Source organism: Xiphophorus hellerii, chromosome 20, assembly GCF_003331165.1.
Source record: "Xiphophorus hellerii strain 12219 chromosome 20, Xiphophorus_hellerii-4.1, whole genome shotgun sequence".
NCBI lineage: Eukaryota > Metazoa > Chordata > Actinopteri > Cyprinodontiformes > Poeciliidae > Xiphophorus > Xiphophorus hellerii.
In genome coordinates, this window is record NC_045691.1 from 8,661,422 (window position 1) to 8,678,157 (window position 16,736).

At 36.1% G+C, this 16,736-nt stretch overlaps 1 protein-coding gene across 1 annotated transcript; it reads right to left on the reverse strand.

Moving 5' to 3' along the window:
• On the reverse strand, positions 1–13,944 carry pank4 (pantothenate kinase 4 (inactive)). The gene is given in 22 exon segments (XM_032549727.1): positions 1–1,509; positions 1,621–1,689; positions 1,836–1,936; positions 2,027–2,131; positions 2,295–2,344; positions 3,336–3,391; positions 4,305–4,456; positions 4,713–4,800; positions 5,211–5,296; positions 5,298–5,324; positions 5,955–6,059; positions 6,061–6,111; positions 7,419–7,424; positions 7,640–7,740; positions 8,277–8,358; positions 8,451–8,632; positions 9,866–10,019; positions 10,134–10,226; positions 11,783–11,966; positions 13,088–13,296; positions 13,394–13,476; positions 13,817–13,944. Coding segments are annotated over 22 exon segments (2,331 nt in total). The 5' UTR covers positions 13,941–13,944; the 3' UTR covers positions 1–1,286.
• Between the last annotated feature and the right edge of the window lie 2,792 nt (positions 13,945–16,736).

Consider the following 16,736-nt stretch of genomic DNA (forward strand, 5'->3'; position numbering starts at 1 on the left):
AATGCTTTCACAATTTAATTAAAACTGATTGTCAGAAGAATAATACTCAAAATCTGTGCTTTGTGTGGCTAAGTGAAGAGATACAGCTGGATTTTATATAATATGTATATATTTACACACACACTCACTCTTGTATATCACATATGTACAAAAGGAGAAATAAAGCATTGAAACATGAGTCCAAAAGTTTTTGTGGAGATATTTCCACATTGATGCTTTTCTAATCTATTTACACCTCAAATCATACCTTTTAAAAAAAAAAAAAAAAAAAAGAAGTTATACACCCACTAACTTCACTACCACAATATCGACCAGGTGCTGAAGTATTATTGCATCAAACTCTGATTTCTTTTTTTTTTTAATGGAATATAGAGTGTATTCTAGCATGCCAGTGAACTGCTGAAAATAAATGACATTTTCTCAATATTGTGATGCTCACAGAACGCTTAACCTGAATTATGCAGTGTTAATTTTGACACCAAGCACCTTGGGAAGGATTTGATAAAGAAATATCTACACAGTAGAATACTGCCACCCAGTGGAGGAAACCATGCCGGTGCCTTTAATTACAGCGGTAAAGTGCAGCTACTTCCCCACTCCGATGAAATATTTTCTCTGACTCTTAACCTCTAAACAAATGTCAGAGACAATACTCCATTCCTTAATCTCCAATTAATTGCTGGCAGTCAAAGAGTGATTTGTTTCCTTTCCTTAATGTGCAACAAACGTGAGCTGGACCAAAGCAGTTAAACTTGCAACAAGAATGAAACACAATCTGAGTGAAAGATGTTTGTATCACATCAAGCTTAAGGCACATTAAATACATTTCATGGCATCAATAAAGTGTGCTACATGGATAAGAAATGTTAATGATCCAACTGATCGTTTCCGTGGCAATCTACGCACCAACCAGAGGCTTCTACTTTTTTTTTTTTTTTTTAGAGGTTTCAGAATACATTTTAACTTCTGCAAACGTTTTCTAAACACAGACAGTTTTGATTTCTCAGGTGATGAATGAGATGAACCGGCAGTGATGACTGAACACACAGTTAGACAGAAACTTGGGAAGGGGAAGAGGGAGAACCCCTGAAGTTCATGAAACAGTAAAACCAAAAATGCGAGAAAAAAAAAAAAACTTCTATAAATGATCATCCTTAAAAACAAATGTTCATCCAATTAGAATTTACAATCCCAGTCAATACATTCGGTGATCCAGTCAAACTGTTCTAGCTGATTAACTACTGTGTTTAATTGAAACTTCTTTATGGCGTCAGAGCTGTAGCCTCCTAATGGGATTTTCCGGCTGGAACCTCGTATTTAAAAACCACACTGAAGAGTTTTCCTCCCAGTCGGTCGGCCAACCATGAGTTCTTGATGACAGCCATCTTGAGGCTCTCACAGCTGAGCATGGCATAGTAGTTGGTGTGGATGGCTCGACCCATTCCCTCGATGATCACCAAGTCGGTCTGCCGCTCCCTCACCAACATCGCCAGGGCCTTGTCCAGGCGGCTGAGAAACCACAGAGGAATCAGTTTTGTAATTATGACTTTACTGTCATGAGGACGTCTCCAATTTTTGTTTTTAAATGGGATATTTGCAGCATTAATACTATCCGCCCACCTCAGATCCAAACAGGGAGAACTGGAACCATTCTGGACTAATGTCAGCCTGTCCTCCCTCAGGGCAGAGCTACACAGAAAAAAAAAACAATCCACAACTCACTGTTTTTCCTGCAGCTTTTAGAATCAATGCATTTGTAAAATACTGAACAGACTTTCGATGCAATTCATAATTCATGCAATGCATAAAATAATTAATTCTGAAATCACTCGTACTCAATCACAGGATCCATTGCTGCGATTCTTTCTGTCAGAATCTGAAGTTCGCTGTTTGTTACATCATTTAAAGCTGGACCGGAATTACTAGCTAACACAACCTGTAATGTGAACACATATTAGGTATTACAAATTGTAGGACAGATTTTATGAAATGTAGAGCTTCAGTCATTATGTCTTCAGTTCCTCACCTCTGTGCCCCGAGAGAGAAGCTCTCTGACAAAAGGTATCACCCCTAAAATGATGTCTACTCCACTATTATCCACAAAAAACAAGGCACACCGATGAGGAGGACCCTGCAACAGAGAACCAGCATAAACTGCATTGAAGCATTAATTACAAAGGGCATGTAACACAAAACCATCTGTCAAGAAGGAGAATTGTGACATTTGTTGAGTTTCCAGTTGGAGAAGCTCAAATGAAGTATGTTTTAGCTAGCAGGCAGTAGAAATGTCTGACCTTTAATCTCTCGAGCCACTGATCAAAAGAATCAACGAGCCATGGCCGATCTGAGGAAAAACAAAAAGTAAAAATCAGTTTGAGTGAAGAAATGACTTTTGTTGAGGCATTTTTTCCTACCAGTTTGAAGTAAGAATAGGGAAAATACTCCTATATGATAAATGTACATAGTGGATAGAAGAGCACAGATTTAGAGGGATATAAAAGTTTGTTGCGTTAAGCAAATGAAGGTTTACATCCTTCAGTAGGCTTTGGTTGGGTTATTTGTGTAAGGGAAGACAGGCAAAACTAATTACAAAAGCCATAATCATTTTACCCTTCGCATTTATGCTGTTATGTATTCCCAGGCATGTAGTGCCATTTTATGGCATAATCAAGTAACTGTTACCTTCAGTTGTTATAAAAATGCTGTACATATCAAACATGTCTTAAAAAACTCAGACTTTGTCATTTTACGCCTTGAAATTGACTTCCTGTCTCTGTGAGGACCTCCTGCTCTTTCCGACACTCTGCCTTCAGCAAATCATCACAACAACCTCTCATCATCACAACGCTTTCTTGTGCTCCAAGAAAGAGTTGGATTACAGTCCAATGCTTTCTTCAGAGCGTTGCACTGAAAAGGTTTGTATTGTTTAAGCAAACACTAAACATGTGCTCTGGTCAGATGATAAAACCTTTTGACCTAGATTGGTAAAAATGTCCCCCAAAATACAGTCTGGTTTTCTACATTTATATCCATATTTATAGGTTTGTGGTTAATAGCTGACAGAAGGTTAAAAATTTAAAACGTTTGAAAGACACTAGCAAACTGGACAATAAGCTGTGTATGTTTTATTTCTTCTTGCTCAACACAAAAACACACAAAACAATGTCTACTCCAGATAAGAGATTAACAGAGAGGCTACATCGTCACGGAACCCAGATACAAACTCAAAATGGATGTTAAATATTTTTTGATTCAGGGATAAATGCTGCAACTGTAATATTATGCTGTTTTTGTTCCTGATTAACAGACAGAATTAAACATAAACTTTGGGATACCTTCTAATCGTCGTTTAGCTTCTTCAAACCCAAACTCAGGGTTGGACTCCAGGACCCTGTATGTATAAAAACAAAAGTATGAGAAAACTGTTTGAAACAAACTTAAGAATGATTCTAATGGATCACAGCTATTCCGATGAAAGAATGCAAAGTTCCAAATATAATAAAAAAGAATTAGGACTGAACTGCATTCAGTCAAAACATTGTAGATTACAACACCAAAAAGAGGAGCAAAGTTTGTTTGAAAATTTGTCATGGTCATAGAGTATCACTAACTGCTTAGTTCATTCCTATTTTAAAATATTTGGAAGTTAACAAGTATGACTTGACTAAAGCTGAGAACACGCTATGTGATTTATTTTGTTTGTTTGTTTTAAAATTCAAAAATTTTAAAAGGAGTTTTACATTTTATTACCAATCAGGAAAAGTCTGCGACTGTAGGGAACAGTTGGTCAATCAAGTTGGGACAATAAGGATAGGATAGAAAGACTGAATTCTGCAAGTGAGTGAGATATCCGACCCATTTCCGTCACAGCCAAAACATATTGAAAATTTTTTGAGCATAAGTTTTTTGAGTTTCGACTAATTCCTGATTCAGTTTCTTAAAAAAACTCTTTGCCATTTACAAAATGGTATCAGCTCATTTTGCCAATGTTTTATATGCCAGTGTTTCTTTTTTAAATAACTGTACAAACTTTTGTTTATACTTTTGTTTATATCTAAATGCTACATCTTTTTGAATAAATCCAGCTTTGATTTAAGAAATTAATTTGTGGAATAAATTATATCATGAACTTTAAACCCCAGGGTTTACACCATAGTTCAAAATGTTCAGTTTGCTGTAGTTGGTTTGGTAAATCATGTACTCTGTGACCTCATAGCAGGTGAAGTTGCAAAACAGTATGATCACCAATCTTTCAGTAGGGAAAGAAAAATATGTTAGTATAAACTCCACTTTAGTAACCTTACTCTGACACAGCCTTGGCTCCCCAGTCAAAAACATTCCCTGCCAAGACGCCCCTAACCAGAGCAAACTGTCTGTCCTCCCAGCTCAGCTCCTCCAAGGACTTCACTGCTTTCTGGTAGTACTTGAGAGCAATGTCGTTTTCCCTTTCTTTAATCTGAAACGGAACAAAACGCGACATTGCGGTTATTACATTAAACCAGTAAGAGGCTTAAGTAAGTCACACTTACAATTGCAAGAAAAGGATTAAACTATGACAGTACTTCATTTAATTTTAACATATGGAAATCATTTGTGTCACGCTAAGACTGTAGAAGACAAAATGAGTGACAGTATGGATCAATGAGGACCATACTAGTGTAGAGCACAAACATAACAAGGAGAGTAACAGATTTGACAGGTTTCACTCAGACCTTAGAGTAGGGATCAGGAAAGTTGAACTCGTTTAAACAGTGTTCCCTCGTGTCTAACAGACTTCTGACAGTGAGGGATCCATAAGCACTAGGTGAGAAGAGAAGCACTCTACATTAGCCAAAGAAAAACATAAACAGACAACAGAGCTGGGATGGAAACACGGTGTTTCTCGCAGATTTCTATTATTTGCGACAGATTGAATTTATAGAAACTGAAACTCTAAGTTTGACACCAATGATTTTTTTCCCAAATCACATACCCAGACACTAAGCATAAACAAACTAAATTACAACTAATGCACACTTACTTAGCACAGCTCACTCCTAAAACTGAAATAATAGATAGAATTAACATTAAAAATTCCTTTGAAATGAGGAGGCAGTAAAAGGAAGTATGAAGACATGAAGCTAATGCAGACAATGAGAAGGTTTTTAGTTTGGATTTAAAGGCAACCTCTAGGTTAAGCTGAAGCAGACAGGACATACAAGAACCCTTACAATGGCTGATGGCGCAGAGTTTGAAGTTTGTGTAGATACTTCTGACGAAACTTCTCAGCTCGCTCGGCTGCCTCTGGTATGTCCTGGCTGGCTTGCTACAGCTCTCTTCACCACCTGCTCCAAGAAAGAAGAACAGCCTTCAGCTCTGTTCACATCCTGGCTGGACTACATTTACAACTTTCACATGGCGAACATACGGAAGAGGATTAGGCCATGGGAGAAAAAAAGTTTGAATTCTGACTTTAATCTAAAACTGTGTCAAGCTTTGACAAAACTCAAATAAATAACCAAACATTCTTAGGTGTATATTAACTATATTGCTAGTATGTGGAAAATAATGACATAACTTTCTTCCTTGTTATAGGATTTGTACAGTTATGCCTTGGAGGGAATATGCTAGAAGACACACAGACATGCTGCAGCGTGTTTGATCCACCCAAAATGAAAATTAATGAATTATCAACAGTTGAGGGGGGTTGAGATTGGTTTTAATAAATAACTCAAAACATAAAATTTATAAGATAACCTAACTTCAAAAGTTAAAATCTCCTTAAACGGCTTGGAGAGAGTAATCCTAACATACAAATTAAAGTTAACAGAAGCAAAAGAAAACTCTAAATTGGGCTGCTTGAAAAAATAAGACATAAATCTGACTGTAATAGTGCATGTATTTTTAAAATTTGATTTTGAAAGTATTTTTGCAACTGTTGACAAGTTTGTCTGAATTAATTTCAGTTATCTTACCCCATCTAAAGCTTCTTCAAAGCAGTATAGCCAGTATTCCCGGGCCTGAGCGTCCTCTGTGAGGTCGACTGTGTCGGGGATGTAGGAGGAAGGATCCTGGAGTAAGAGGCAAATTCACCAGCTGTCTATCCAGACGGTCCATCTCTAACATGTCAAACTGGAAACAAAGTGATATAAATCAACACATACTTCAAGTTTTGTTCAAAAACAAAAAAACGACAAACTTTTGAACTGTTGAAAATCGCTATCCCTCAGCACATCTACATTAGAAATAACTTGAAAGTACTTCTTGCAGCACTGGCAGTTTTTTCTAATGTTAGCAATTTTCCTCCAATTTGACACAAAGAAGGTTTGGAGTGACAAGTTAAGAAGAAGCAGGGAGTTACAGCGGGACTTAATCCTAAAAGCCACTAACAAGACAATTCTCCCAGCTAAGCCGTGAATCTCTGCAACTTTTAAAAAGTTACCACAAGCCTCTAGGTTGCCACTTTCATCAATGCTCTCCCTGCCTGGCCAGTCAGGTTAGGAAGAAGACTAAGTTGTGCCACACTGCTGTCATTTTCAGATTATTGATAGAATAGAATTGTGTATGATGCTCAAAGCCCAACTCTACTTATTTAAAATCTCATACCTGATCAGTCTGGTGTGTTCCTTGGTGTTTGTGATGATGAAAGACCAAAACTGGTCTTTCTCTAGTAAATATCTCAGAGAATGAGTGTCTATAGTAAGACTAAATTACACACAGATGGACTATCTACTAATGAGGTGATTTAAGGGCATTGATTGTATTTACTGCATTTGTTTGCATTTGTATTTGATTGTATTTAAGGGAATTAAAAAAACGGGCTAAATACATATGGAAGTCACACTTTTCAGAAATGTAATTTAAAGGCTTTTAAAACCAATATAAAATAATTTTACCTCTACTTCATAAGTACTATTTTATGTTCTTCAATCACATACTATCTCAAAAAAGCATATCAAAATCTATGGCTGTAAAAGTTCAAGAGGCATGGATACTTTTGCAATATACTGCATACAAAGTCTTCTGAACTGAATGAAAAACAACTGATTTAAAATATCATCTGTGATGAATTTATTCCTAAATGGATGCAAAAACATTCCTAGGGCAGCTAAGAGTAAAGGGAATATTAGTTTCTATTTTTCTACAGAGGCCTAAAGCTTCGAAGCACCACATCACGAGATGAGAAAGCACAGTACACGCTGTTATTGACCACTGGAAGCCACAAACAAGTCATTTTAAATCATCTGGTAGAAAATAATTTGGTTAGAAACAATTAGAAGCAGGTGATTTAGAGCTAAGCACCCTTACGTCAAACGGAGCAAACATAGTTTTTGTTACTGCTTGAGAGTTAAGCTTCAAGCTATGCAACAAATAACTGTGACCAGAAGCAGTATGTCATTAAAGAAAGGAAAATACATGAAGCAGGAGGAGATACTTACAGGAAACTGAAGGAAAGAGTTAGGTGAACAGAAGAATGAGTGGAAAGGAAATGGATGATTATCAGACTCAAAATGTGGCTTTGTATGACTACAATGACTATGGTTTTAAATAAATAATTTTAAAAAATGAGAAAATTATATTGAAAACAAAAACAAACCTCCTGCAGAAAGAAAATGGATGCCTTTGTGTGATAAATAGGCCAAAGGATCATATGACTTACAGTTCCACTGCGAGCACGCTGCATTGGATTCATGTCAGGAGAGACACTCATCAAACCGGAGCTTCCTGCATAGTTTTCACCCCAGCTGTACTGGTTTGGATCTAAAAAAGAAAAACAACCTCATAATTACATGCATGTGTCACTGTATTTCAACCATTAACATGTCGATGACATTGTAATAACATTATTTTTGATCTTTTTAATGTGGTAAAACAAAAAGGTATAAAATCTAATGACATTATTTAGTTAAATCCAGTCACATCAGCTGCAGGTTTGACATTGAAACAGGTGATTCAGTCATTTCTCTCCTCTGATTATGATGCAATCACTGAAACCGGAATATGAGAATGGTTGCAACAGCCCTAGCAGCTTGAGGGTTTGTAAAATGTGTCACTTATTTTTTTTCTGTGATTTGTATTGCTATTTATGCTGGCTAAACATACTCCTATAATATCACTGCAATGTTAACATTTCTGCATGGCAAGCTGTAAAATAGCAGGATTCAGTTAAGATTTTCCTCAGCACCTCCACCGCCCTACATTCTTGTGCAGAAATTCAAGCTCTTCCAAGTTTCTAATTAGCTCTTTTTTTGTACTGCGTCCTGATGGGAGAATATACCAGACTAATATGTCCTTACTATCTTCCTCTGCTCCTTTGAGAAAAGCTCCAATGGCTCCAAGATAGCCTTCATGTCTCAAAAACAAAGCCTGAACTTCACCCTGCAATAACAGAACATGAGGGGGCTCAACATATGAGCAACACATATAGCAGATGACAGAATTTCTGTGTCATAAAAGTAAATAAATCTTACCTTTGTAAAGAAATTGATGCTATAAGTTATTGTGTGCATGGTGACGGGGTGTCCTCTGATAAAGAAGCCTCCAAAGTACACTCGGGACAGGTTGTGGAGTTTGGCGTACAGACAGGCTAGCTGTCCGATATCGTTGCTGATCATATGGAGTAAACTCTTGGCCATGTCTTCGTTAGAGAACTCTACAATTCAAAAACAAATTATATGAGAAAACAGTCTTCTATATGAGGAAAAATATAGTCCCCTGCAAATGTAGTCGTATACTTATGACTGTCGTGTTACAACCACACATTTTAACACTGTGCTCCATGAGGCATTTAAAGCTTGAGATACTGCTTTATACCCTGAACTTGCTTTAAACTTTGCTGCATTTGTGTCCCTTGACTGATTGCTCTGTTTCTTTACCTTCATGATGCTCTTCGTCCATTACTGTTCTCTCACAAACTAGGTAACTTCTGAAGGCTGTTGTCTTCATAAAATTTTAATTAGGAGTATTAGACTAAAGGGGGTGGGACAGAAATACACACCACACTTTTCATAATGTTGGGGAAAAAAATGGAAATCATGTATAATTTCCTTTCCCAATTACAAACCTGCATTACTTTAGTTTTGGGGGGGGGATTAAAACCTAGATTGTTTTGTCACAGATTAAATGGTTTAGATCATGAAAATATATTAGACAAAGATAACTTCAGGCAAAACAAAATTCAGGATCCTCGAAAATCCTGGTTTGCTTTTTCACAGCACTGTACACAGCACTTGAATAAAAAAAAATCCTCTAAGTCTGTGATGTTGTGACAAAAAAACCTTAAAAGGGGATGCACTGAAAAAGCACTGCAAGCCAAAAAGGGATTTGTATCTCTATTAACAGTTGCTCAACAGCAGCAAAGGGTTGCTGTCATTTCCTAACATTTGAAATATCAGCACTGGGTGAAAGGCAATCATTCTCATTCTTCATTATGACTAAATGAACCCTGTGTTAATGAAACAACGCAATGTACATAATGTATTTAAATAACATAATTATATGTGTTTTAGCATTTTAACACAATTTCTTTAAAAAGGTTGTAGCTACTGAGTTATAACTTTAAAGGTCCCACTAACTTTCATTGATGGTAGTTAAAATTGAGTTTTGTTCCCAATGTATTGAAATCTATAATCTGTGGGTCATCAAAAAACAGAAACCAAAATTTTCACTAACAATTATGTTAATGTGTTTTAAGTAGCTAATACACAACACTGTAGCTGCTATCAATTAAAATTGACAGCCCTTTAAAAAAATGGTCCACACTGTATTTAGTTTTGTAATATCAATATACTGAATATCCAAAATAATAATAATTCTTGCAGTCATCCGGGAAAAAATGTATGCTCAAAATATATTTCAAGATGACATCTGTTTGTCTGTGCATCACCTTTGTCAGCTGTTGCAGACTTCCCAAAACTACTTGCTATAAGGTCTCCAGTCAACCCCAAACATGCATAAGATCCTCCGTAGATGTCTTTGACAAGCATATCGACGCTTGAATGCTGTCCTTTAGAGGCCAACTGTAGTAACTCATCAAATCTCTGCACAAGAGAAAGATAAATGTAGTTTAGAAGACTCGAGGTAACTGAAATGCACCGAGATGGCAACACAATAAATGAAATAAAGCAACAACTACAGAACTTTATTAGAGATACCTTTGTCTTGGTGAGCAACGCTCCAAGGCCCCAGAATGTCCCACCGCCTATTGAGCTTCCACCTATTCGCTCAAATTTGTCCTCTGATTCAACCTGTCAAAAATACACAAAGATGTGCATAAGAGGCTAAATATGTCAAAATAAGCAACATTTTCATCTAAAATCTTTCCTACATCTTCAAATACATCTTAAAGAAAAGTTTTCAGATTCCTGTGTAGTTTCAATCACCTGAAATCAATCTATTTCTGAAGGAAGGGACATTCAGAAACTTTTAATCATGTTATTTAAGACTATAAAGCCATGGGGATCAACATAATATTGGTTCCTGTCTTGAACTGTAACATATATCAGATGTACATTAAGATATGCCCTCATGTCTTCTTAGCAGACATTTTTGCACATTGTTGTGCAGTAGAAATAGCTGTAGTGGATAGAAGCAGCTCCAGATATCCATTTTCTTCATGTTTAAGCTTTCAGTAAGGACCAGAGATGGGATTCTATCGTATTAAGAAAAACACAAGTCTTTTACATAAAGTTTACTTTGATAGCAACAGTGCTCTCTAAACTGAACATAAAATATGAACACTCTAGTCAATCATTAAACATAAAATAAAAAAACAAAAAATTCAGCTGACATAATGGCTTTAAGTCAAAGTTTTCTCTTTTTAGCTCAGATGCTCAACATACAGTATTTATTAGGGGATGCAGTTGAAACCAGAGAACATTTGAACAGCAGTGTTACTTATGTAGGATGGAAGCAGTGAATGTTCACTGCCTGGCAGGATTTAACCAGCTACGACATGTTCTTGTCTGTTTTTCTTTTGTACTTGTGTGTGTCAGTTTTTTTCCCTCCTCTAAGCAACTGAACCTCTGCTTTCCATTTTTTGTTGCAGCAAGTTTATGTCAACTGTTTGTCTTTTGTCATACAATATGCATTTGTAGATGCATAATGGAAAACACATCCATTCTGGTCAATCTGTACATAACCTCCAGCAGCTTGAGATGCAAATACCTGACTGAAATTAAAGATAAGAGAAAGTCCTTCCACGAATAGACTGCTTCGTAGCAAGATGTGAACACACACCACTGCAATTTTAAATAAGCATATTTTTCCCCTTATTTTCTTATATACATGCCATTCTCAGAGTCAAAACCTAAAATAAATAAAAGGTGCTGAAAATTCATGTTCACATCCAGTCTGACTGCTTGTGAGCAATTTGGGAAAACAAACTACCAAAATTCTCATCTCTAGATGAGCAAAACAGGAAAACACATACAGACATAAGACTTACACCTGAAGGTGGTTCTTCAAAGTAATGACTTAAAGGGGAAAATGCAAATATGTGCAACACTTTCAGCTTTTTACTTGTAAAAACTTTCTGCTTCATAACTTTGCATGACTTTGTGTTGGTCTATAACATTAAATCTACTGAAGTTAATGGTAGAAAGAACAGTAAATATGAACAAGTTTATTTTTGTGAATCACTTTATTAAGAGGCGTAAATACAGTATCTTTACCTTATAAGATAAGTAATTGACAATACTACTTAATTAGTAGTTTGTTCACAAATGGAAATGAAAATACGGCCAAAAGTTCATAAGCTCATATTTATACATAAGTTTCATAAATTCAAGTTCTCTATAATTACCTTGACTATTGAGACCCCTGAGCCGATGTTCACAAGCAGGTAGGGGAAGATGTCAGGATTAGTGGTCTGAAAGCGGAACTCTGAGTCAGCATGTTTGGCATAAACGAAAGCCTCATGAGGGATGTTCTTCAGCACAAAATTACAGCCCTTGATGAGACAGGTCATCTCATCCTCTTTGTCCACTCTGCCACAGTGCAACACACAAACAAATATAAGACGATCTCATCGCTCTGTTAATTACCACCAGAAATCATATTTTACTACAGTACTGCTAAGAGGACAAACATTTTAAATGAAAAGCAGATGTACTTCATAGCTATACAGGCAGATTATAAAAATAAATATCATCTGAACTTTTAAACTTCTACATATGCAGCTTCTAGAACAGTCAGGCTTTTTTTTCAATTTAATCTGTTTTATTAGTTGGCAAATTAACTCTCACAGCAGCAGAAATTATAAAGAGAAATGAAATGCTACTACACTCTCAAAACTTATATCCTTAAAAATAAAATACAAAAAGCCCATTCCACAACACAAACTCATATTACATTGTCTGCATCAGTTACAGTGAGAACTGTTTATTACAGTGTTGTTTTATGGAATATGCCCAAATTAGGCTTTCTTTCGCTTTGTACATGCAGACTTTCCAGTTCAGTGTTGCTGGAGTACTTACTATCAGCAAATCCATTTGTTCTCTAATAACTTGATCCATAGCTACACAACTTCTAGACTGTGTCAAAATCAGTTTTTTATTTCATGCTGTGGGTAAAAGTAAAACTGCCATAGGTAACATAATCCATGTTCCCCTATTATAGTAAACATCACACTCACAGTTTATCAAACAGTGTTTGATTTACTTGAGGATAAGTAGATTTCTTTTGAAATCAACATGTTTAATAGTCTACGCATTTAAGCACCTATTGATTCGATTGGGAGTAAGTTCTTCATTAACTCAGACAAGGTCAGAACTCCATCAAAAAAGAAGAAAAGGATTTATTTCAATATCAGAACTAAGCTATATTATCTACTTTAAAAATTACTGTTGCTCTTTATGCAGTATGCATCACTTTCCATGTAATCTTGTTTTAAATAGTGCTTGAAAATTCACTGAAAGATAATTTGTTAAAACACTCTATTGCAATATATAAAAACTAAATTTGGTAATTAAAGTTGCAACTTTCATAAGTCTCAGCATAAATTAAAGACAAAAACAAATTCGTGTAATGTAGCAGCTGTCATAACTTCTAACCTTTACACATGGTCTTGTGAAATGAACATTTTTCTAACATACTTTTGTATACTCACTTGAGCCCAAGTTTCCTTTCTATTAGCTCTTTAAACTTGTGCGCCCCTCCACCTGTAGCTTTAATGACTTTGGTCTCGGTGTTGACCAGGTGGTCTTTGATAAAGTCCAAGCACGTCTCAATGTAGGCATTTTCAAACTTGATAAAGTGCAGGCGAGCTGTGACCTCTTCCTGTACCGCTATTTCATACAGCTTGTCGCCTGCTGCTTCCTGCGATTAAAGAAAGGATGATAAGTATTGAGAATCTCAAAAAGAAAAAACTCCAGAGACCCCCCGCAGACTTTTGCTTATTTATTTATAACCGTACCTTTGTGCTGTGGTCGAAGGATCGTACTTTGGCCACCTTGTGTTGAACAGTAGAGTAGTAAGCAAGCTTAGTCAGAGATCCACCTGTTAATATAAACACATAAGCAGTAAACAATAGAAACCATGAGCTAGTGTGTAAATGACAAAACCAGTAACAGTTCACCAAGTTGTTGTGGTTAAAACATCCGGTTTGAACAAAAACAAACGTTATCCAAAAAACCCTCTAAGACGTTTTTCCAGAAAAATTACGCTACATCTGACACAAATAAACATTAGAGTGTCTTTTAAGAAGCTACAATTCTATTTGTTTTGTTTACTTTTATCTAAGTCATGTGTTGCAGCAGCCTGCCCTAAATGTGAGGATTAGCTACATCCCTGCAAAAGTTATTAATGTCTCCAGAAGAGGTATAAAGTTTTCGATTACCTATGTCTATGGCAAAGCGCTTCGCATTCTCCATATTACGGAAAATTTCATCCGGTGGAAGGGTAATGCTTTTATCCATGGTGTGACTACTTGTGTTGCTGTCAACTCGACCACATTCCGCCATGGTCGGCTATGATATGACGCTGCATACGTGCCGTACGTAAACTCCTCAAAGGAACCAATCAGCTTGCACGCAAAGTAAGAGAGGCGTGAGCGTAGTGGGGTTGCCTTTCATTTTAAGACCGTCAATGAACAAGTTTGTCTCATTTTCAGCCTTGGTCACTGTCATAATAATAATAATAATAATAATAATAATAATAATAATAATAATAATAATAATAATAATAATTTTACATTTCTGTATAATTTTCTCTTTATTGTTCCAAATGTTGCAATAATTTGTTCATAATAAAGAACATAAATACATAAAAAAACTGTGGTGATGTCTCTATATCTGCTGTCAAATATATAATCTTTGTTGAATAAAAAATAACACCTTAAAATGTGTCTTTGTTTTTTGTTGCTGTTTTTTTTTTTTCCAACTTTCTTTATTGAATTTTACAGCTTGACATACATCAAACAATAGTACAATGAAAACACGGTAGTTATAGATAGAGAGAAGAGGAAGTTCAAGCTGATTTCTCCCAGAACCCAACCCACCCCGTCCAGGTCTAAGCACAAGACAAACAGCCAGCAGAGATCCAATCCCTGCAACAGCTTCTAGCAACACGACATACACACACATCCATCCATTCCAAAGGAGGCAGAAAAAGAAATAAAGAAAAAATAATAATACTGATACTAAGTAAATAAATGAATATATATTTATACGTTCATACTAGTAAATTACACAAATATACAAATAAATTACAAATAAAGAGAAAAATTTTTTTTAAAATAAATAAATTATAAGATGAAGAATATATATCGGATAAAAACAAAAGAATTGGATATCGATGAGAAGGCCTACAGATAATTTAATTTCCTTCTGAATCAAGTAGCAAAGTCATGGTTAAAATGTGTCTTTGTTGTTTTTTATTTACACCATGATAAAATATATCAAGTAATTGACATGAAATCTTTGTGAAAGACCAACTTAATAGTGGAAACATATTGTTCTTTCATTTTGTTGAAAAAATATGCTCCACACATGTTTGCAAAAAACATTTTCTTCACAGAGGCCAAATACTGGTCACTAATGGTTAAAAACAACAAGTAGCCTGCACTAACAAAGTGTGTAGACTACTACACCTACCTCACTTTGTTGTGTAGTAGATGAAAAAATATGAAAAAAGAGACAAAAATTGTGACACTGTCCCAACCCACATACGTTACCTGCAGTTTGTGTGTTTTTGTTTGTTTGTTGTTGTTGTTTTTGTTTGCTTTGTTTAAAAAAAATAATGTTCAGAGTTGTTTTTATCCTACAGATAAAGTCAGAAAAAACTGTATTCTTAGATTCTCAGGTTAGAATATAATTTTGTGACCTCACAAAGTAAGAAAGTAAGAAAGTAATTTTTTACGCAGGAATAAAAATGTCAGAGTGACAACATGATGTATATAATAATATATTCTTAATGTAAGTGAAGTGAAGACATCTATATCTGATTATATTTTCAAACCAATATGGTTTTGATCTCCAGAGGGCGCCCTTGTCTGTACTGTTATTGGTGTGGACTATGGTGCTCGGACGGGAAAATTCCTATTAGGTTCAGGGGAAACCTGCAAGTTTTTGTAATAGTTTAGTTGCCTTTTCTGGTTCTGTAGGTTAGCTCTTTGCTTTATCTAGCTTGGAAACACTGTTCTGTTTGAGGGATCTGGACTCAGGAGAGGCTTAAGCTGCCGCTGATTTGCTCTTTGCATAATTTCTCCACCAGACGTTTTATGAGCTGCAGCAACAAAAACAAAAGAATACATGAATAAGTTAGTTGGCACTATAAGAAGAATAGTTGTCTTACTTCTAACGTTATATTTACCTTGTTGTTTAGAGTCGGAAGCGCTTGAGAGTTGCTCACTCCTGGAGTGATTGTAGGTGTCATGACTCCAGTGACGTGCGGTGAGGTTCATAGTTGTGGTGAGGCACTGACTTAATCATAATCAGATTTACAAATATAGACCCCCTGCATGTTATTGTTTATATAAGGAAATTTCGCCCATGCGGACAACGCTGGAGGGCAAAAAGACAATTCTTTTACATGTCATGCACAGCCGCGCTGCCGCCGTAGAATAATTCCGTTAACTCAATCTAAATTGGACATGTAGGTATTATTAATTTCGTGCTGTGCTCCACAGCAAAGGGAAAAACCGTTAAAGTACAACTCAAAACCACTTCTTTCTCGCTCTTCGTATCAGTACAGCTACGTGCAGGCTCGTTGCCATAGCAACTGACAACGCCATAAAAAAAAACCCACTCAAATATTTCCCACACAAAAAGCAAAACATTCAGTCTGTTGCAGTAGTATGGTTTTAGGCTTAATGTTTATTTTGTGATTATTAATAAGTGATTGCTGTGGTAAGAGGAGAAAACTATAAATATATCGCTGCACTTGACCTTACTGTATGGCTAGCTCCATGGATAGCTCGTTGTTACTGTGTCTTACTCTGCAGTTGTGGAGTCACAATGTCTGGGATCATGAGCGCCTCCTGCCGTGAGGCAAGAGAACTGCCTGCCTTACCTCGAATCTGTTCTCTGCCTTTAATGGTCGCTCCTCAGCACACGAAACACGTTACACACACAGTTAGGTGACAAAAAAAAAACACTGTACATTATATACTTAAGCTATATTATGGAAAATCAGTTTATATATTAAGTGTTTTTAACCATTTTATTGGCGACGTACAGACAGAAGGAACATGCTCTCATCGAATAGCAGCCACAGCAGTCAGCGAGAGGTTGCGCAATCCCAGGTGAGGCTCAGCTCGC